We start from the raw sequence: 23,659 nt of genomic DNA, 5'->3' as shown, positions 1-23,659 counted from the left end.
TAAATTATTAAAATCATAAACCCCAGCGGTAGGGTGGGGCCACAATGGGGAATCCAAGTTTTACATAGAAATATATAGAACAAATCTTGAAAAATCTTCCTCTCAAGAACCACTGGGCCAGGAATGCTGAAACTTATGTGGAAGCATCCTTTGGTAGTGTAGATATTAAATTTTTAAAATCATGACCCCCCCGGGAAGGGCGGGGCCACAGTAGGTAATCCAAGTTTTACATAGAAACATATAGAACAAATTTTTAAAAATCTTCTTCTCAAGAACCACTGTGCAAGGAAAGCTGAAACTTATGTTGGAGCATCCTTGGGTAGTGTAGATATTAAATTGTTAAAATAGTGACCCCCAGGGGTAGGGCGGGTCACAATAGGGAATCCAAGTTTAACATAGAAATATATATAGAACAAATCTTTAAAAATCTTCTTCTCAAGAACCACGTGGCCAGGAAAGCTGATACTTATATGGAAGCATCCTTTGGTAGTGTAGATATTAAATTGTAAAAATCATGACCCCTGGGGGTAGGGCGGGGCCACAATAGGGAATTCCAAGTTTTACATAGAAAAATATAGAACAAATCTTTAAAAACCTTCTTCTCTAGAACCACAGGGCCAGGAAAGCTGCAACTTACGTGGAAGCATCCTTGGGTAGTGTAGATTCTAAAGTTTTAAAATAAAAAAGGGAAGGGGGTTGTTGGGCATGATAGGTATAGCAAGAGGGGGAATCTGGTAAAGAACTGCATCACCTAAGGTACTCAGGTGAGCGATGTGGCCCATGGGCCTCTTGTTTAGATCTAGAGACTAAATACCTCTCAATTTCTATATCAATATTGTAGATATTAGATTTAATAAATGAATGAGCTGGTTTTAGGAGAACTAAAAGTATTTAAGTATGAAATATATGGGGATCACGAGCAGTATTCAAACTCCAAAGTCCATTAAACAATGGTCCTTAAACAATACAAAACAGGAGCAAAACATGCAAACACGCACCTCCAAAACATCAGAGGTGGGATCAGGTGCCATGTAGCAGTGAGCAGTTCCTGCTGGCTAGTACTGGTCAAACTATGAACTATGATAAACTATAATTAACTATAGTGAATATTTGCTGGAGTGTATTTACAGATTTTGTAAGAAATATAATAAAGTGAATATTTCTTTTTATGTCACTCATTCTTTACTTACAAATGGATTAAAATAAGGTACACTTTTATGAGATTATTACTGAAGCTACATGTTTGTGTTTCATAGAAAAGTTTCACTGAAAGTGAAAAAGAACGCCTTTTTGGAAAAGGTGTCACTGTGGAGGATGTTCTTAATCGCTTGGATAAAGATGGAAATGGCAAGGTACGCCTTCGGTCCATTTTTGGCAAAATCATTATTTTTCAAGGCGATGTCCACACATATCATCCTCAACTTTTAATGCATTTTAGTTGAATTTTCGTGAAGTCGTCATGTTCATTGAGGAAAATGGATTTTCAATAGTAAATTGCAGCCACGGGTTTAAAAGAGAGGAAGTGACGACATTGCTGAATCTTGTTCAGGCAATTTATACAGGACTATCTTGTAACGTCACGCAAGTGGGAATCAGTGTAAGTATTTTTTTGAGTGCTTACAGAATTCTGCAAAGAAATATTTATATGGTAAGACTGCAACTCTCAATCATTTACACAGTTTGGGCTAATTTAAAATTGATTTTACAAAAAAATTACTGTTGTCAAAACCTTAATGATATTTTTAATACATGTATTTACTATCTTGGCTAACGATTTTGTATTCCGTCAGTCAGCAGATGTGTCTAGAACAGTTGGCATCAATACTCATTATGTAGGGACAACGGTCTTTGACTACGAAAAGGAAGATGTGGACTTTCTTAACAAGGTAAAGGCGTCCTAATCCTTTCTGAATCATTAAAATCGAGACATGATAAGCTAAAAGCACCAGACTCGTATGTAAAATCATTTTTTTTAGGAATCCTATAGATCTACCATGACATTCTTGAAACATTTTGCTGAAACAAAGATGAAGTCTCGGATGGAAAAAGAAAAACAGTAGAATGCATTTACCTGTGTAATTACATTGTCTTAAATAAAATATTTTGGAAGCAGACTTAATTCTTTTTAAATTACTTTCTTTTAACATGTTCAACAACATTTATAAAATTGTAATTGATTTAAGAAGTTTGACATTATTTCTGCTCTGTCTGTCCTCCATAATTAAAATATGACCATCCCATTCTTTTCTTTTCTCGTTGTATGTTTATTGTTTTACCTTGTACATATGTATAAGACTTTCATTTATGCTCTTGTAAATGTATCATATATTCATTTTTTTTTCATCTTATTTATATACTCGACCTCATGTAGCTATTATTGAAATAAATGAACTTGAACTTTCAAATACATGTTCAAAACTTTTCATTGCACTTTAAAGTACTAATATGTACAGTATTTATTATCATAATAGCCCAATGTGTGTTTCATATGAAACAAAATTGATTCTGGAGAGGAATTTTCCAGTAATGAAAGTTGAAAGAAAGAAATTAAAAATACTTATCATGTACAATATACTATGCCTTTTAATTGGCGAATATTTACAAATACAAACGAAGATACACTATTATCATAGATCATACACCGGTGAAGGGTTTGAAATTTTGAAGGCCAGGGTTTGAACCGAACACCTTCCAATCATGGAACAAGCGCACTACCGAAATTTCTTTTTCTATACTTTAATTTGAATTGATTGGTTCATGACAAGGAGCACACAGCGGGTGGGACCGGTCAGAAGTGGATGTTCACTCCTACATGGCACCTGATCCCACCTCTGATGTTTTGGATGTTTGCTCTGCTTCAATTTTGTATTATTTATTGGACTTTGAGCTTGAATACTATTCGTTATCTACATATATTTCATGGCATAACCAACTTTTATTCGCGACGGCTTTATTTTTCGGTTTACTGGGGGATAAACTATTTTGCGACGATTAGTTTTCGCGATCAAGCCTTTATAGAATCTGTTGTTTATAGAAAGAGTGACGTTAAGGACCGGTTCGCGACAAGAAATATTCGCAAAGATGAAGCTCTCACGGACCTCGTGAAAAGTCAATGTTTGCCTATGATATTGATTAAAACCTTGACCTAAAAGTGATCGATTTTTCGTTTGACTTCCTCTTGAACACTTTTCTATCTTCGTTGAAAAAAAATGATATAATATTTCCAGAAAAGAAAATTGAATTTATTCTTTATATATTAAACTAAAAAAAAATTAAGTTTGAAATCGATTGTTTATCAAAGAACAACACTTTCCATTTTTATTATGTTTTTTCTTTTAGTTTTCATGAGTAACTTTCAATGCCAATGTCTTTGTCCAATATCTGTTGATAGCTAATATGAAAATAAAAAAGAATGGAAAATTGTCATTGAATCAAATCACAATACTTCATCAAATTATATAATATAGTTTGGATCCAATACCTTAGATAAATGTATTTCCAAACGTTTAATATGTTTTTTTTTAAAAACCCGCCACCGCAACAGATTTATAATCATTTCTACATGTTACATACACCTACAGTTGTGCAAAGTCTTCTTAAAATGTACAGGAATAAAATAAATTTTTAGAAAGGTTCACAATTATCATGGCCTTATATTAACCTATATTCTTATCATAAACTGACCTTTAAATTGGTGATAAACAGAGGAGACTATGATCGGAATAAGTGGAATAATATTTCTAATAATAACCATTCTGGGTATTATTCAGCAGTGTTATACGCATACGTTGCCTCGTCGATCACAAGGTTTGTACCATCGTCATTCATAGTAGTCACTGTCGAGTAGAATTGTTAACTTTTATCTGATTTATATATTGATGTCTTGATGACACAGGTCAATTTTAGGAAGAATCTCCAGCAACACAAAAAGTTAACATTTGTTTAACCTCTGTCCTCTAGTAAAAATTTTTTACCCTTGAATTTTCTCATCCAGTTAAGATATATGCTGAAATTTTCTAGAAAGAAAAAAAAAAACAGCATTCTACCTACAGACTATTTTTTTTACTCCGAGTCTGGAGAATTAATGCACACAAACGCCATTTTAAACATGGCCTCATCATCTTGAAATTGAAGGTATATATGTTATTTTATAAAAGTAATATGCATATAATATAATTTTATGAAAAAAATATTAACCACTCTGGAAAAAAAAGTCATTTTATTCCTTACCGAATCAAATAGTCGACCCTAAAATCTAAAAGATTTTCAGCATGTCAAGCGGCGCCAGCAGACATTCTGTTTCTACTGGATTCCTCTGGAAGTGAGGGATCTGATAACTTCGATCTTCAGAAGAATTTTGTGTCCAAGTTTGTCACATTTTTGAATATCGGACCATATGACGCCCAGGTTTCTGTGGGAACATTCTCCACAATCGCTAGGAGCTTCATTCGACTTAACTCCTATCACGACCAATACAGCCTTCTGAATGCCATTGCGCGGGTAAGTAATAGATAAACTTTTTTTCAATTGTTAGCTCTTCTTTTTTAGTCCGTATATGTTTTTGAAGCAAAGGTGGAATTTTTGCTATAGATTGAAAAATGTTACATCCGAAAAAAAATTGCAAAAATAAAACATAATATTTTTTGCAGAAATGAATAGAAATATCTAACAGTGTATAAGCTCAAATAATAAAAATGAAGACCAGATTAAATACAGACCTCTATAAAACATCAGGGGTGGGATCAGGTGCCATAGAGGAGTGAACATCATCTGCCCATCGGTCAAACCCACCGTGTGCCCTTTATCATGATCGGGAAAAGGAAAATCCGTGAAAAATTCATTGTGTAAATAATGGAATTAAAATAGTATGGAAAACGTCCATCACAATGTGACTAATGATAGTTTTTATTTGCTGTCAATTGCAAGGTTATTGTATCGACAATAGGATTTGTTAAATGACGACTCTAAACGAGATCGTTGATGTTCTTGTTTCATTAACTTGTTTGTCAATAACTTTCCTCATTTTAAACTTTTTCGAGCATAGGACATGCTCTTGTGTAAACTGAAAAATTCAAGTCCAACATGTAGGTGGAAATGGTTTATTGCTACGTACATCCGTGAGAAAAGCTGATGATTGAAAAGTTATCTATCATGTCTACCTTCCTCTTTGGTATACAATATTATTTTGCAAATACGATCAATTAAATTCTTAACCGATGCAGGCTATTGACAAATGAGTTGATTTCATATTACTTTTGATAATATAGTTTGCAATTGAGTAAGGCAATTGCTTTTATACTATGTACCTCTCGCTTAAGACCCTGTCACACCAAGCTGGATTTACACGGAGTCCTAACTGGGTTGTTAAGTTTTTAAAATTGCCGTGGAATCGCAGGAAAATTGCACAAATTTCTGTAAAATTTTCACAATATAAAGATGTCACGCCGTCCCTATGGCAACGGACTCGATTCTACGGCGATCTCACGGCGTTCTACTGCGTTCCCACGGAGATCTATCGGCTATTGACTGCGCTTCCGCGGAGTTTTCATCTCGTGTTCACGGCGTTCTCACTGCACTGGCTGCGTTCAAAATACGTTCACAATGCGTTCTATACTCATTGATATATATTCAGAAGGAATGTAAAACATTTTTGTTTAAAGATTCAAGTTACCTGATGAAAAGACTTCTAATCATGCCAAGAAATATTCTTAAAAATTAAAAATGTTCTATTTAAATAGCTTAGTACTAAATTATTAATAGTTTTGTGATTAAACTCCTTTTTTTCAATTTTATCGGTTCAGATGTATTGTTAGATTTTCTTTGATTTTATTATAAATGTAAAAAAAAATATACACACTGAAAAAATTTCTTCAAAATTTAAATGAAACAACTGAATAAGTTCTGGTGTAATTTTCTTTTCCATTTTTTCCACTAAATGCTCCAAGTGCAACAAATACATTGGAAGTATTGCTGTTCAAATATGATCCCACTGCTCTTGTTTTGTGATCTGGCTGACAACGCTCTAACAACGCCGTGAAAGCGCATTGTGATCGCCAACGGACGCTGTAGAAACGCCATGGGAGCGCGATGATCGCCGTGACAACTCCGTGCTGTCGTCGTATAATCGCAGTCGAAAAAAATCACAAGACGATAAATCTCATTAGAAGCGCCGTAAAAACGCGATAAAAACGCAGTGATATCTCCAAGGACTCCGCTACATCTCCGTGAGGTCTCCGAGGAAGTGCAGTCTACTATCACTGCGTTAAATTCGCGCCGCGATCATGTGCGTCTTCACGGCGTTCGTGCGGAGCTCCCACTACTTTGTTGGAGATCTCACCGTGCTGCTACGGCGATCATACTACGTTTCTGCTGCGTTCTTATCAGACCGCGATCACACGGCGCGTACTTTGTGCGTGCCCAAAGTGATCGCCGTCCCCTGGCGTTCTAGGAGACCCTACGCGACCCTACGGCGTTCAGTGGAGAACTCGCCCCGTTGTCACGGCGCTGTAGGAGACTCTCCTGCGATCACCTCGGCGTTTTGCATTTTTTGAGGACGCCGTGCAATCGCCGTGAGGACGCAGTCCCGGTGTGACAGGGGTTTAACCTGGTCAATACAAGAAGTTTACGGAGGAATATCTGGTCGATAGGGAATCCTTATTCCTCCTTGGTAAAAATTGCCATAAGGTGCTGATACCAGCAGGTCAATATCCCTGAAACTCTTATTTACGTTTTATTTTCTGACAGATACCATATACAGCCGGAGGCACAAACACCCATTTTGCTTTGGATATGGCTGAGCATTACACATTCACGTCAGAAAATGGCGACCGCCCTCAAGCTCCAAACATTGTCTATATTCTGACAGACGGACAATCCTATAATATTTATCTGACACACCAGGCAGCACAGCATCTCAAAGGCACTGGGGCTAAGGTGTTTGCTATTGGAATCGGACATGTTTCTACGAGTGAATTGATCAACATTGCAACGGATCATGAGCACGTGTTTACTGTTGACAGTTTTTCCGATCTCCCATCCATACAGCACCTAGTGCAGGCAACGTATTGTGATGGTAACTTATTTTAAGCGTGTATTTCAGAACAAGAATTAAGAAAATTAATCATGAATCAAATCATTTTTAAAGATATACTAAGAATCTGATGTATTAGCAGTTTCAAAGTGAAATATATGGCTGAACTGGATTTATATCATAATTTTACTCTCAATGCTAATTTCAGATGAGAAGCGATGATCTTCCTCTTACACATGTGTAGAATACCAGTCAGTTTACCTTTAAACAAACACTTTTGTATCCGCCATTTGATGTTTTCCTCTTGCAATATTTTCTTCTCAGTTATTTTACTACTCAAGAAAATAACGTGTAGTTGCAAATTTATTGTGTAAATTTCAGCTGTTTTACTTTTTGGTTTTCTAATATTTCAGTTATTAATGGAACATTGTGCATCGACAAGATTTCGAGTTGTTATAAGTTTTCAAAGAGCACATGCTTGGATCCTTCTTACGTAGCGTGGATGCAAATGAACTGCCCTGACTACTGTGGATTTTGTCAATGTGGGTGCTGCAGCAAAATCTATTTACAACCTACATGTAATAATTTAAAACATGAAATCAAAAGAATTTAATCGTGATTTTGTTTGTTTAAGATATTTTTCTTTCTTTTTAAAGTTCACACACAGGTTTCACCAACAAAACAAATGACAACCATTCAAACAACTAAATCAATTTCATTTTTACCAATGACAACAACCACTCTACCTTTAAATACAAATAAACCGACAACGTCGACGATAAAAACATCAACATTAAAAGGTAAGACAAAATTTTGTAATGATGTATATGTGTTCAAATAATTTTTATTGATATTAAAGTTGCATTTTATAATTTCCTCATCTTTATTTTTAACTTTAGGACCTGTCCCACAACACATCTCAGAAGGTGAATCCACGACATCTAGTTATCACGTAGAAATAAGATAGATCAAAGAGATTTTATTGGAATAAAGAATATGGCACATTTTATCTGAATTAACAAGAATATGGGCGCTCATGAAAGACAAAAAATTTAATAGCATTCAAATGGTATGCTAAGGTCATATTTCAAATGATAATGTTTTGATTAGCTAAAAATTGTCTTGAAGTATGTTTAAATGAGTGTTTTAGTACAAAATGTTATTAACATTCAGTCAGAATTAGAATTTTAAACCACAGAGAACATTTTAAAATGTGTTTTTTCCTGATATCAGGACCATGCGTCGACAAGATTTCAAACTGTGCTGCCTATGGAGACACAGTCTGCACTAACTACAGACTTTGGGCAATAGAAAACTGTGCTAGATTCTGTATATTTTGTCATGGTTTGTACCCGATTCGTCTAATTATTTCATTACGAAAGATTTCATATTTTTACCATGCGAACTCTTCGGAGAATTTTTTAAAAATCATATCTAAGAAAGAGTTTCATATTTTGTCTTTATAAGGAAAAGTTGTTTTCTTTCAAATATTCTTTTTCATTTGAAGACAAAATTACAACACCAACAATACAAACATCAATCAAGACCACGACGACAGCACCTTCAACTACACAGAGTAAGTACTCAGACATTGAACATATAAATATTGTCGAACTTTTCACATTCAGGATGCGGAAATTTGAAGCAAGACTAATGACAGCGATGGTAATCTTTATATTTCGATTTCTACTTGTTTTCTCTGTGATAATATCCTTGAAGAAAGTTAGGTGGGTTAATTTCTTGATAATTCGACCGCTATGTATATTTCTCAGGGAATTTCCATTTTTGTTACTGATGAATGAATTCAATTGTGGAACGTTTAAAAGTTACAAATCCATGCATAACTATTTACATTAATAAACAATTGAATTTGATTTTTGGGGAAATTTTGCTTTTTTAAATGCAAGGTCATTTTTCAGGAGTTTATGATGTCTGTGAGGACAAAATTGCCAGTTGTGGTACATATGGAACAGATATCTGTGCCAAATACACATCCTGGGCAGCAATTCAATGTCCACAGTTCTGTCGGTTTTGCAAACGTACGTGCATGTACATTTTATTCCAACATGCTATGTAAAGGTGAAAGAAGTCAATGCAGCGATGAAATGTGTCCTTTTTCACGGAGATGCTGGTTGGATTGAACCATTGGATTTATCGCAATGAATCCTATTTTCTTCCTTTTAGCTTCAACCAACTCAACTATAAACAACACACTATCACCAACATCTGACACGTCTACTTTAACGACAACCTCACTACAATCTTCTACAACAAATTTTACGACTACCACAGTCTCAAACAAAACAAGATCCACGACAGCCACAAAACAAACCACCGCTACCTTGTCGCCATCTACCTCAGCCTCAACTCAGTACACCACAGAAGCACCACCATCAACAACCTCGATACCACCATCGTCGCCGCTGGATACAAAGACCTCCCTTCTATCAACTACTCAAAATCCCTGCCGAAACGTCAGGAACGACTGTGCTGATCTTGGGCTTATAGTTTGTTTTACAAACCAAACCTACGCCGAAAATAATTGTGCACTGTTTTGTAATTTTTGTAATCGTAGGTATATTTCAATAGATATAATAATATATATTAGAGATATAATATTGAATGCTGAAGACAAAAATTAAGTCTTACTAAGGAAGATTTGTACCTATTGTCCAGTTATATGGAGCAGGCATTCCTTAGAAATCGTAGTAATTTTTTTACTTTTTTAAATATATTTAGATGCTCTTCTGTGCTGATTGCATTCAAAAGAGTTGTTTTACTAGTTACTGATTTAATGCTTCCAAACATAGATATAAGTTATATCCATGTCTTTCCACACCTATATATAGCAATAACGGAGCCTGTGACAAGTACTCCAACAATTACACGGGACTCCAGTGAACAAAGTTCCCAGACAACATCAAATCTGATTGGTATTACCAGTTCAGTATATTCCTCAACAATCAGTGAGTAATGGGATTTATTATACATCTTGCTTCTTTGTCATTTCAAGTGATTTCAATGTTTGTAAATTCAGATCGACCTGTTTTGTCATAATAAAATGTCATTTGATGTTCATTTGTTGTATTTGGTGTTTTAAAAAGTTTCATTTGTCAATACGTGTTTGAAAAAAAGAATGCTCAAGATATATATCTCAGAATCTGATTTTGTTTTTCAGCTACCAATCCAAAAATTATCATTATTGGTTGATTTAACACAATTGTACAAAAGGGGTAAAACAGTTGTCAAGTTTTGTGAGAATCTAATAAATTACACAAGAGCAGTTTTTATTTACTTTTTCATCAGAATGTTACGTTTAAAATATTCTTCATTTAAAAATTTGTTTAATTATATTTTTGCGGTAAGCCTTTGATGAAAACTACTAAACCTATTGAATGACAGAAAAATGTCAAATGCATGTTTTGCTTCTTTAAAGTTTATATTTTTAAAAGAAAGAGTGGAACTAAATTTTTGCAACAAATAATTCTACCATATTGTTGAACTCGACAAGCAGATTGACAAATCATTTGATTGGATCAGGAAGAAAACTGATGCCTACATTCTTATCTCTGAAAAGTTAAATTTAAAAGACGCGCAACAAGCATTTGGGTTCAACAATGTGGTGGGGGTGTTTCTCGCAAAATTAATTTAGGCCTTTGTAAAGATAATTTGACACATCTATAATTCATTTAAATATCTTTACTTTATTCCAGACGATTTTTAAAAAAGGAATTTGAATCAATTTTAAGATAGGAATTAATATCAAGGTGAACCTGTATATTTTTTTAAACAGAGCAACAGTCCATTTATAAGTGAAGATCACATAAATCATTGATGGGTTGAATGGATTGAACATATCACTGATTTAAAAGTTTCTCTCTCTCTCTCTCTCTCTCTCTCTCTCTCTCTCTCTCTCTAAATGTATCTTTGCATCCATAAATTTAATAAATAATATGAATTGATAAAATTTATCACTGAAGTCAAATGCTGACTGATGTTTTTCATATTAGTTGTTAGTCCATTATTTATACATTGAATTAACGACGGTATTTTCTGTTATTTCCCGATTATGACAAGGAGCACACCGTGGGTGTGACCGGTCAGCAGCTAGAGGATGCTCAGTCCACCTGATTCCACTTCTGGTGTTTTGGAGGTTCGTGTTTGCTCTGCTCCTATTTTGTATTGTATGGATTTTTGATCTTGAACACTGTTCGTTGTCTCCATATGTTTTAATTGAATACATGTGAATACGTGGTGATGTAACCTATCGCAGGGGATGCCCTCTTCACCATGACACCTGATCCCACCTCTAATATTTTTTGCTCTGCTCTCGATTTGTTTTGTTTAACTGAACCTTGATCGTGAATCTGTTCGTTATCTTCACATTTCATTGATTCAATTGAATAGAGAAATAATTGAATTGTTGTGTGCAATAACTATTTTTTTAAAAACAGTTATTCACTTCAAAGGAACAGTTCTACAATGTCTGTGCAAATTAATCAAATCTCTTCAGTAATGAAAGAAACAGTTGTAATTTATTTTAATAATCACATATATTTTATTAATTAAAAGAAAGAAAATTCACTAATATCAAAAATCAATTTATTAAATCTTAAGAATTAACTTAAACAATGGAATTAATGCATGCAAAGTTTGGTACATTATGTTGTAAATTAGGCATATCTTTTACAAGTATAAAAAATCATTAATTGAATTGAATTGGTGCAAGAATCATATTATTAATGGATTTTTCAAAGCGTATTGACGAATTCCAGTTTTTAATATTTTGAAAATTTGGCATTTCATATATTATATAAAAAATATTTGAAATAAATGGAGATATCGAACAGTATTCAACCTCAAAAGTCAATTTAACAAATCAAATTTAGAGCAGAGCAAACACATACATCCAAAAGATTCAATTTGGGATCAGTTGCCATGGAGGAGTGGGAATCCCCTGTCGATCGGTCATATAAATGACGGAAAAATCCGTCGACGATATGATCTAACAGTAAATATGAAAAACCTTGTATGTGCTGACAAGGACATCGTATCGACCATGGAACTTACGAAATGATAACTTTGAACGAAACTTCTGATATTCCTTTTTTATCGACTTGCCTGTCAATAACCTTCATCGTTTTAGAAATTGTTTTAAAATACGTAGAGCATGCTCTTGTGTATCTAATCAACTGAGAGATATAAACCCCATATGCAGGTGACGAAGGTATATTGCTGCATAAAAAGAAGTTAACGATTGAAAAGTTAAAGTCATCACGTTCATGAACGAATATCAGTATGCTCTGTCAAATTGTTGTCGAATTGCAAATAAATTTTAACTCGAATTTACTAGGGTATCAAGTTATGCTACCGTATAGCGTGTTTCTTTACTAGATTACTGTTTCTTTGGCGGGTGTAGAATTTGGCGTTTTGTTTGCTCAAACGTGCCAATAATTTTGGCAGAACTTTTTTGGCGGATGCAGATTTCTGTAAAATTGCAAAAGAAAGGAAATTCATCTTTTACATAAGTTTCAGTATGTTTAATATATGTTGGAATACCGATTTACACAAAAGCTTGATTAAATAGAATACCAAATGCTTATACATCAGACTTTCGTGATATTTCTTTTTACTAGTGATAATTATGAGAGTGCAAATTTTGCGATTAAAATTTTAGTTTTAAACTTACTACACGACTGCTTAAATGAGCCAAAGCTAGCATCCCGCTAAAAATACCTGATAAACGGTTATTTTACACATCAAAACATGCTGTTGTTATCCGAAAAGACGACAATGTTGGGTTCCTGAAATGATATAATACTCCAAAGAAATAGAGCATTTTCAGAGCTGATAGGAAAGGGGCAGTATCATAAATTGGGACTCAGTGCTATTGTGTGTGAATATAAATTGCGATAAGCTGCCACACTTAACCTCTCTCATGGAATATACAACAAAAAATAGTTTTGTTAATATTCTTCTCCAAACCTCCCTTCTATTTGCACTCCACGATTCTTCATATGCAGATCTTGCTGGTAAGATAAATTATATTATAATGTTCGATCTGGCCATCGATTAAAATATCGAATTAAAAACTGGGTTTGTATCTCTCTATTGATTCGATACGCAACAGCATCTCTAAGTATGAACAATTTTTAAAACGAGGTACATGGAAGTTATACTAGTAATTGAAAAACAAGTTGCTTAAACAAGAATATAAGCAGTCTCGTTTAAGTTTAGCATTTCGTTAGTTCAGTGATCGATACAATAGCCTTGGCAGCAAATACAATTTATTTCTACGTAAAATACTGATTTTTTTTCATACTAATTTTAGGCCATTATGTACTCACTGAATTGTCCACTGATTTTTCCGTTATTTCCCGATCATGACAAGGGACACATGGCGGGAGTGACTGTGTGGCAGGGGATGTTCACTCCTCGATGGCACCTGATCCCAGCTCTGACGTTTTGGAGGCCCTTGTTTGCTCTGCTCCTATTTTTGCAATGTGTATTCTAAATGCTACTTTTTCTTCCAGCCTGTGCTAAAACACCGGCTGATATTTTATTCGTGCTTGACGCTTCTACTAGCATTGGAATCAAAGACTTTGAAAAAGAGAGGAATTTTGTGGCAGGCTTCGTGAATGATCTAGACATTGGACCAAATGATGTACAAGTTTCTGTTGGGACATTTTCTGATAATGCACGTGGTTACTTTTATTTACATACTCATCAAAACAAGACAGAGCTTTTGAGTGCAATTCAAAAAGTAAGTAACTTAGTGTATTGATAATAAATATTCTCTGTAGCTAAAAAGCAGTTTTAGTTTAATTTTTTCCTTCATGCTAAAGGAGAAGAAGGACTTTGAGCTGAAAACTTTCTTCATAATTTTTTGATACATGTATTTTTTAAAAGCTTATTTTAGTCATATTGATTAACAAACACTAGGCCATGTAGTGTCTATGGTGAGTTTTTTATCGCCTTGTTTTCGTGTCTATAATTTCGTCCCTTGGAGAACTTTGTAGCATAGATATAAAATATGCAAGTCGACATCTGGTTTTTTTTTCAAATATTTCTGACAGAATATGACATGTATGAGTAGAGTTTAAAATTTTAAAATGCAAGTTTCTTTCATCACAATGCACATAGACGGGGGAAAATGCACATATTTCAAGAAAATTTTACCAACAAAAAATATTTCGTGAATAATTCAATCATTCTATATTTAAAAAATACATTGAAGGTTAGGCCTTTATGAGTTTTCCAATAGGCAAGAAATTCAAATATTTAATGATGGAAGCAATTTTTGTCAAATTAAGTTTTTCTATGTTGCTCTTTTTTAAGTTACATTAAAATCTACGCTGTTTCTTCTTTCCGTTGCTGTGTCTTAGAATCCGAACGATTTGTTCGAAAAACGACGGTCAACATTATCACAAATTAAGATTTTTTTTTTTTTTTTAGAATAAAAAAGACGAACACATAAAAAAGCATCTTTTAAAAGCGCCTAATCGCCCATTATTTTAAAAAACAAAAATGTACATCATTTTCTAGTCTTAATTTGAAAATTATATGACATCATTGCATCATTTTTGATTAAAAAAAATATCGTTGTTTAACTCCGATGCATTAAAAAAGGCAATGTCGAAATGGGAAAAAAAACCGCCACAACGAATTTCCTTCAAAATGGAGAAATCGCCAGCACCAGACTCACAGGGGAAAGAATATAAATAGAGACTTGTTTAGATGGTTTCAGCGATTTTGGGTGGGTGATGGGTCATTAATGCTAAGCAGATAACAAGGAAATGAGATGGGAGGGCGAACGGAAACGTTCAACGGTGTGTGACGTTGTTAAAAAAGACAGACGATTAGAGCGATATGTAAAATTTTAAGTTTGTCTCCTATTACTGTTCAAACAATTTTGACAGATGCATTAATTATGAAAAGAGTGAGTATACGATGGGTACCAAGTTTTCATTTAAAAAAGTGAAATTTGTGAACGTGTTCGTGAATCTCAAATATTTTTTTAATGAAACGAAGGGAAGCGTTTAAGTGTATGACGGCGTGTTTCCATCATACGACGTTATTAGGTGCGGCGACTATCATAATCGCACTCTGTATATAATCCGATATTTTTTGAAAAGTATAGATCATGTTTAATTGAAATTTTCAGATCTGATTTGAAATAAATGTTGCTTTCATCATTAATAACTTTGTTGTTTTACGTAGCAATTTTATCGAAGTTGTGACATTCCTTTTAAGGTCACACGTTAAATAAGTTTCCTCACAAAAAATTAGGGTACCTAACCAGGCATCTGGACGAGATACCACGGAGTCATATTTCTTATGGGAAATCTCTTGAATGGCCTATATCACAATTTTGGGTGTACTTATATCTAAAAACATTTTGAAAACAATGTAGACATCAGAAGAGAATGACAAATGTACACTGTAAATATAATACCAAGAGTAACAGGATATATATTTGAGGAACGTGTCGTATGACCTTTTAAATCAACCCTCGTAGTATACTGTATACTGTATGTCATACAGCAACTTTTTAAATTAGGAAATAAGCCCTTTAAAAGTGCAAAGATACAGATTTGAAATTGGTATTTTCTCAAATTTTCTGTATAATATTACGACTTAAATATTGCAATAGCATTTCACAAGAAAATATAATAAAAATCTTATTTCATATTGAAACCTTGAATTTCTGGTCGAGTTTGATTGACACGTTCTTGCACTTTCACAAATTATATTTTTATTCTTAATACGTAAGAAAAGCGGAATATTTGGTATAATAATAAAAATATTAAAATTATAATCTAAAAAATTCAGAGTAAAATGCGCTCACAGTTTATTGTCAGTCCGTGCTCCGTGGTGTGTGCAGACTTTAACAATTAAACACACCCGGTGAATCGTAAACATTAACAATAACGGAGCTCGTGCCCTATTTACAAAAACAGTTAATGTTTCACGGGTGTATCAATTTGTTAAAATCCGTACAGATTACTGAGCACGGACTGACGATACTAGTGAGGGTATTTTACTTTCGAACATTTCTACTATGAATTTCCTGTATTATAGTTTAATATTTTTCATTGATACACAATAAAATTTCCACTTTTCTTCAGTATTTAGAATAAAATTAAAATTTGTAAAAGTACAACAATGTGCAAAAAAAAAAAAAAAAAAAAAAAAACGTCTATAATATCGAAGTTTCAATTTCTTCGAGATGGAAAAAAGATATTTATCATATTTTCGTGTGAAATGCTACTGCAATATATAGGTCCTGATATTATACAGAAAATTGGAGAAAATATTAACTTCAAATATGTGTCTAGGCACCATTAAACTTAAAGTCTAAATTTAATTATACTAGGCCTATGTATCATTTAGTTTATTAGGACAATGAGCACATTTTTTCCAATTATCATAGATTCCGTATGTTTTTGGACAAACACACACACATCTTGCTTTCCAACTGGCAGAACAGTACATTTTTACAAACAGAAGCGGAGATAGACCATCAGCTACAAACATCGTTTTCGTTTTAACTGACGGACAATCCCAGAATCATAGTGCTACTTCCTTGGGGGCCCAGAAATTAAGAGATGCCGGTGTAAGGATATACGCTATTGGAATAGGAGGAAACGTTCTGAGAAGTGAACTACTGGATATAGCCAGTAATAGTGGCCACGTGTTTATGGTGGACAGCTTCGCCAACCTATCGTCTATACATAGCCTTGTGCAGAACACTTACTGTGAAGGTAGGTACAAGAGAGATTAATATACTACTTAAGTTGTCTTTTGATATCGTATAACAAACTTTCTTAAAAGATTTTTGCATATCAATTACATTGAAATATTACAAATATTTTAATTTTCCCTTTGTATACTGACTGCTTGATATTTATTTCTTTTAATAAAAACACAATTTTAATCTTCAATTCCAACATGAGCATACTTAATTATCCTTCTTTTTCTTTTCAATAGCATGCCAAATAATCAATCTTTCTCTTTTCAAAACATTCATTGAAAGCTTTTATTTAAATTAATGTTCATGCATACAATATTTTGTCACTTAAGGGTATTTAAGCACTATTGAACCCCCTGTAACATTCAGCCCGTCAACATCTCAGAAACTAACTTCAATGTTGACATCAAAACCAACCTCCCCAACCAACAGCAAATCAACAACCACGATGACGACCCAATCTACCATTACAACATCTACAACTGTTACACCCCAATCTAAACAAACAACAGCGACAACACCCACAACACAGACGACACTTGTGACTTCATCGTCTGCAACAACATCACCAACAACACAGCCTTCGACAAAACCGACGACGGCCTCATCAACGACATGTATGGTCAAAAATAGCTTTTACTTTCAGATAATTTTATTTAATTAGAATAAAGATATTTATCTTTTACATACGAATGTAATTTTGAGGAAAAAATTGACACTTTATTAATTGAAAATGACAATATACAATTACATGCATTGTAATGTAGAATAAAGATCATAATGCTTGAACATTGAAATGGTTGATTATGTATGAATAATGGAATGAAAATTTTTGTTATAACAGTGTGATTCAATTCAAGAGAAAAGCTTTAAATATTTTTTTAGTTAACGTCCAAATCATATATGGCACAAACTGCAGAGAGTTCACATGCATGAAGCATTGTGTTATGTGATAAGATGTCTGAAAACAAATCAGATCTACATGTTTGGGTTAATTTGAAAAAATGCATATTTAAAATAAGGATCTTTTATTTTTTTCACAGACGCAACACCACCTCCGATTTCCAGTGGTATGTTATCTAACATACATCTGCAATTGTAAATAAATTTCTGATACATGTAAACTATCGAAATAAATATGGTCTGTCAATTTCATTATATTTTGTAACCTCAATAGACATTAATACTTTCCCATAGTTTTACAGTGAAACTTGACTATTTGGGTGTTATATTTTACAAAGCTTGTCACACCTTGTAAACTTTAAGTTTTTTTTTTTAATAATCAAAAATGCTGTTTAATCCAGCCATGGTTTCAAAATTAAAATTTTTATTGTACATATAATATTTCAGACTTTAAATAATACTAATACATATATATTACAAATATCAAATGAAATGTTCTTCATCATTTAAGGTCCATGTATTGATAGAATCGGAAACTGTGCTGATTATAGTGGTGACGTATGTGTGACGTACAGGAAGTGGTCAGTCACAAACTGCGCACGATTCTGTTTATTTTGTCACGGTATGTTTTCTTTCATTGGCACAAAAACTTAATAAAGAGTTACAAAATTGATGAGGATATTGGCAATTGGGATCCTTTCTATATTAATTTGATCAAAACTTGGAATGTTTAAAGGATCTAATTTGAATTGTTATTTAAGGAATGAAGCTTATTTTAACCTATGTTATACGATATAAAATAACTGGGACAGTTTACCCTCTATAACACCGCGGAGCGGTTTAAAAGAACGCGTAAACGCCCCCCCCCCCTTTTCCCCTCAAAAACCCGTTTTTTTTTCCCCTAATCAGACTTTAAAAATGGCCTCGAATCGAGCATATTTTAAAACTAAGTGTAATGTCATGCGGAGTTATGACGTAACTCAGAGTGACGTAGGCAGCATATGTTATACGACATATACTAAATATTTCATCGAATCAAATGACGTGTTACTACTTAAATTAAATTATAACTTGTTGAGTATCAAATCAACGACAGTTTATTTTTCAGAGCCCAATTTGAATTTTTATCATACACAATCCGAAAATTATAGCAACCTTTATGTTAGCTTTGAAACCACAGAAGATATTAATTTAATGTTTTTAATGTGACTATTGTTTACGTCATATTCAAAATTTCACGTTTTACCTCACCTGAGCCGAAGGCTCAAGTGAGCTTTTCTGATCAAAATTTGTCCGTTGTCCGTCGTCGTCGTCGTTAACTTTTCACATTTTCATCTTCTTCTCAAGAACCACTGGGCCAATATCAACTAAACTAAACTCAACTAAACAAAGTATCCTTAGGTGATGGGGATTCAAATTTGTTCAAATGAAGGACCAATCCCTCTTCCAAGGGGAGATAATTATGAATTAGTGAAAAATGAATGGCATCTTTTAAAAATCTTCTTCTCCAGAACTATTGGGCTAGGAAAGATGAAACTCATGTGGAAGCATTCTAAGGTAGTGTAGATTCAAGTTTGTTCAAATCATAACCCCCGAATGTAGGGCGGGGACACAATGGCTGATCAAAGTTTTACATAGGAATATAGGAAAAATCTTTTAATAATAATCTTATTCTCCAGAACCATTGGGCCAGGAAAAATGAAACTCATGTGGAAAAATTCTCAGGTAGTGCAGATTCAAGTTTGTTCAAATCATGACCTTTTGGGGTAGGGCGGGGCCACAATGGCTAATCAATTTTTTACATAGGAATATATAGGAAGGAGATGGAGATAACGAACAGTATTCAATATCAAAGTCCATAAAACAATACAAAATAGGAGCAGAGCAAACACGGACCTCCGAAACGTCAGAGGTGGGATCAGGTGCCATGGAGGAATGAGCATCCCCTGTTGACCGGTCACACCCACCGTGTGCTCCTTGTCATGATCGGGAAATAACGGAAATATCCGTCGTCAATTCAATGTATAAATAATAGACTTACAATTAGTATGAAAAGCGTCAGTCAGCAATGAGCATTTGACTTAATGATAAATTGTATTTGCTGACAAGGTCAGACAATATATTGCTGACAATATCAAAGATATTATAAAACATGTGGGAGTTCTGTATGCCTGTCATTGTCATTACCAATACGTTGATATTATACAGGTTTCTGATGAATTGTGTTTGATCAATTTAAAATTAAGAGCTTTTTTCTTATATAATACGTCTGTTGTCACAGATCGTGTGTTTTTTTTAGATACGGGCACCACACAAACTACCACCACCACTACACTAAAGACTCCATCCCCAACCACCAGTAAGATATGAAATTTATATCTTATATTATGATTTACTTTTAACCATAATTAGTAATCTGTCAAATTACATGTAGTGAAACATTTTCGTATGTACATTTCAAAGCAGTACATTAATCATCAATTTAATTTTTATTGAAGGAAACTATACAGTATGTGAAGATAAGGTACCAACGTGCATCAATTACGGTCCTGAGATTTGTTTTAAGTATACATCGTGGGCAGCTGTTCAGTGCCCAAAATTCTGTGTCTTCTGTGAGGGTAAGGTTTTCATTTTATTTAATGGAGATATGTAAGCACAAATTTTGCAATTGCATTTCATTATTATTTGTATACATGCTGTGTTTTTACAATTAAAATATATAACAACCATATCTTTTTGTGGTGATGTAATACAATAGCCATTGATACCACTTCCACAACAACCACGACGACGACGACCACCACCACTCCTCAACCTTCCACCACCCCACGTATTTGTGCTGATACCAAAAATAACAACTGCACTTCTGCAGGGCCAATCATCTGCTTTGAAAATCAAGTGTATGCAGAAAACAACTGCCCCGTGTTCTGTAATTTCTGTACACGTACGTTTCTTTAAAATTTCTTGTTGATGTATTTTTGTCAGTCAATTTATATCAGTCATTCAATCAAACTATTCTTATACTATCAAAATCCTGTTTACAAAAAATCACATTTCATAAGGTAAGCATTGTTTACATATACATGTATATGTTCTCTTTTTGATATTGTTGAAAAAAAGGATGTATCTTATTAGATAAAATAATGAAAGTAATATTCCACTTTCACCTGCGTATGTAGTTTATGTCTCCAAACTTATTCGCTACTCGAACTTGTTCTGAGTACAATCAATATTTAAAGCAAGGCATGCTACTGACTGATAAGCTGATGTTACAGGGATTTCAACAACAACCTCGTTTAAAATTGGCCTTTTGCAATTTGCATGGTCATAATAATGCCCCTGATTGCCAATAAAGCCTGTTAATGGGTCGCATTTAGGCTGACTTGATTCATATCAATTGTTAATCCTATGCTGTTCTCACTGAATTTGACTATTGAATGTTCCGTCCATCTGATCAATATATGGGGATCATGGCGGGTATGACCGGTCGACAGGGGATGCTCTCTCCTTCTAGGCACCCGATCCCTCCTAGGAAACAATGGGTCCGTGTTTTATGTCCACTTTACCTATTTGTGTTGTTTATAGATTATTTGGATCGATCACTAGCTGAACGATTAGCTTTACTTTTACATTAAAAACAACGAAATAATAAAAATATGTGAAAACGTATGAAAAGACTCAACACTGGAAGGTCCAAGACTGTATGAAGACTGTATGAGTTTTTCTTTGCAGAAGAGCCAAATATAAAATTGTATTTATTGAACCCTCATATTAAAAGAAGGTGTAATTAAATTGTGACATTGATTCATAAGCAATAATTTGTGAATGATTTCATTTTGGACATGTATTCTATGTTATAGCCCCAGTTACATCAGTGGAGATGACTGCCCCTCCATTACTTCTATCCAGTACAATGCCCAAACCAATGAGTGAGTCATTGTTATACTAAGCATCTGTTAAGTATATTTTTGATATTGTTTTAAATATCTTTTAATTTCCCATTTTTATGGGAGTTTTTAAAAGGCGTAAACTTATTAAAAACAAAATCTATGTTTTATTAATTGTAAATGCTGTTGCAATAGTTACAAAGAAAAAATGTCCTTTCATCAATTTTGCCTGGTATGTAGAAGTAAAGGGTTACATTGCTTTAATATAACATTCACCTAATAACACAGAAGCCCAGTGGTAAGGTGTTCCGCCTTGTAATCTAGAATTCTGGGTTCGATTTTCGTTCAGCGCACTGAGTCAAACCTAACACCTTAGCATAGGTAGTGAAGAACCCGACATTAGTTAAATTAAGTAGCTATAGTGGGTGATACCTTAAACCAAAGTTCCATACCACTGTAGACGTTGCTAGGATAAAGAACCATTGGCCATAGAGCTCATTTGAGTCTTTTGAAGCCCTTCATATTTTGTGAATTCTTTATATAAATGAAAATTTTCGAATGGGGCCTAAAGCAACATACAATGGACGGAGATGGCATTAATACAAACTTCTAAGTTGATAGGTTTGCTGGTCTTGGATCAACAATAAGCCAAGAAATAGTCATATTAAGACAAATTAAACCTTAAATACTTTCCAATAGTAATATAAGTAGATCGTTTCAACGTTAACCAAATTGAAAATAATTCTTAACACAATACTGTAAAATCGCATATTTTCGTGGCCGGGTCAAATTTTCGAGGTTTAAGAAAAAAATATTGGGTTGTGGGGATTTGATTTCGTTGTAGGAGAAGTGCTTTAGTAATGCATATGAAATTTTACATTTCGAGGCTTGTCATAAAGTTGTGGATCTCCACATACTTTGAAAACAACGAAATTGACACCGTACCCCCCCCCCCCCACCCCACCCCACCCAAATATTAAGTGATTTCACATCATCCTTCTTAAAGAAAACTAAAAGCTTAAAAAAAGACTTTCTTAAGATTTTTTTTCGGTCAACGCAATTGATAGATCAATTTTGGTTTTATTATTTACAACTATGTTGTGTTAGCTTTATAGTTTAGTGTCATTTGTTTCTATTTTTATCAATTCTCTCTGTTGTTTCAGCTACAAATCCTGACGTCATTGTGATAGGAAGAAAGCGACGAGACATACTCCATAGGAGAGTGTTTGGATACAGAAAATCAAATAGAAATTGAACATAATTTTTCTGCTTTGCATTTTCTGCTTTGCAATCAATTTAAATTTTGGGTGTCGAATTAAAAGGAGATTTTCCACTTTCTTCATTTATTTAAAATGACCTGTATCTGACACTACATGTATATATATATATATTTTTAACGACAATTTTTAACAAGGACATTGACCAAATAGTAAAGCGATTGAATTGCGTTTATTCCCGAAAAGTGCTAAAACTAAGAACATTACGTGTCAACTGTCGTTTGCGTCGGAAATTTCATTTATTCGCATTCGAATGATGCATAGAAGTCTACAAGAATATAATCGGTCAGGTCAGTGAATAAATTAATGTTATGCTTCGTGTACTTCTCAAGTCTTTCCGACAAGCGGAAGCTGTTTTTCCAAAATCTGACGGAAGGGCCCAAGATGATGTGATTGCTCTGCAGCACTTAGTGGGGTGCGCTAGCCTGAGGGAACCAGGCTATTTTAAAATCTTGATACCTACAAAACTGTACGCGGTTTTAGAATTTATTTTTTCTACCCTTTTAGATGACATTGCGAACGTTAGGGCGTGTGCATATAGTTTTAATTTAGATTTTTGTCTTCAAAGCGCGTGACATTTGATACGTCTAGACTCCAAGGTAAACTGCAATACCAAACTGAAGTCTGAAAAGTGCTCATTTCACGTAAATAACGTTTAATCTACTATTACTCCCAATCGCATCATCTCGGGCTTTCCGTCAGAGGTCGGAAAACAACCTCGAATGTTTTAACATAACCGACTGTTTTAAAATAATTAATACAGGTTTCATACGTGTAATATTTATTCTGAGTACAACATTTTGCTACAGTA

General features: G+C 33.9%; 2 protein-coding genes and 1 long non-coding RNA gene across 3 annotated transcripts; all 3 read left to right on the top strand.

Annotated features, from left to right (window-relative positions):
- Window positions 1-1,096: 1,096 nt before the first annotated feature.
- Window positions 1,097-2,340, top strand: LOC134234025 (uncharacterized). Its single transcript, XR_009985104.1, has 4 exons — window positions 1,097-1,352; window positions 1,439-1,597; window positions 1,791-1,886; window positions 1,977-2,340. It is a non-coding gene; the product is annotated as an uncharacterized LOC134234025 (long non-coding RNA).
- A 1,546-nt stretch (window positions 2,341-3,886) lies between these two features.
- LOC134234023 (collagen alpha-1(XII) chain-like) lies at window positions 3,887-17,630 on the top strand. Its single transcript, XM_062716080.1, has 15 exons — window positions 3,887-3,895; window positions 4,243-4,500; window positions 6,745-7,072; window positions 7,444-7,572; window positions 7,687-7,830; window positions 7,930-7,956; window positions 8,264-8,374; window positions 8,538-8,606; window positions 8,950-9,069; window positions 9,215-9,517; window positions 9,880-9,996; window positions 13,564-13,793; window positions 16,464-16,794; window positions 17,114-17,398; window positions 17,626-17,630. Exons 1-15 carry the CDS (start codon window positions 3,887-3,889, stop codon window positions 17,628-17,630), a joined length of 2,466 nt encoding a protein of 821 aa, XP_062572064.1.
- A 2,206-nt stretch (window positions 17,631-19,836) lies between these two features.
- LOC134234022 (salivary glue protein Sgs-3-like) lies at window positions 19,837-22,826 on the top strand. The gene is made up of 6 exons (XM_062716079.1): window positions 19,837-19,849; window positions 19,984-20,043; window positions 20,183-20,302; window positions 20,443-20,628; window positions 21,545-21,613; window positions 22,735-22,826. Exons 1-6 carry the CDS (start codon window positions 19,837-19,839, stop codon window positions 22,824-22,826), a joined length of 540 nt encoding a protein of 179 aa, XP_062572063.1.
- Window positions 22,827-23,659: the final 833 nt, after the last annotated feature.

Source organism: Saccostrea cucullata, unplaced genomic scaffold, assembly GCF_032062105.1.
Source record: "Saccostrea cucullata isolate Sc308-1 unplaced genomic scaffold, CSIRO_AGI_Scuc_v1 ctg10036, whole genome shotgun sequence".
NCBI lineage: Eukaryota > Metazoa > Mollusca > Bivalvia > Ostreida > Ostreidae > Saccostrea > Saccostrea cuccullata.
The sequence above is the reverse complement of the archived record's forward strand: the minus strand, read 5'-3'. Positions and strand labels throughout refer to the sequence as shown.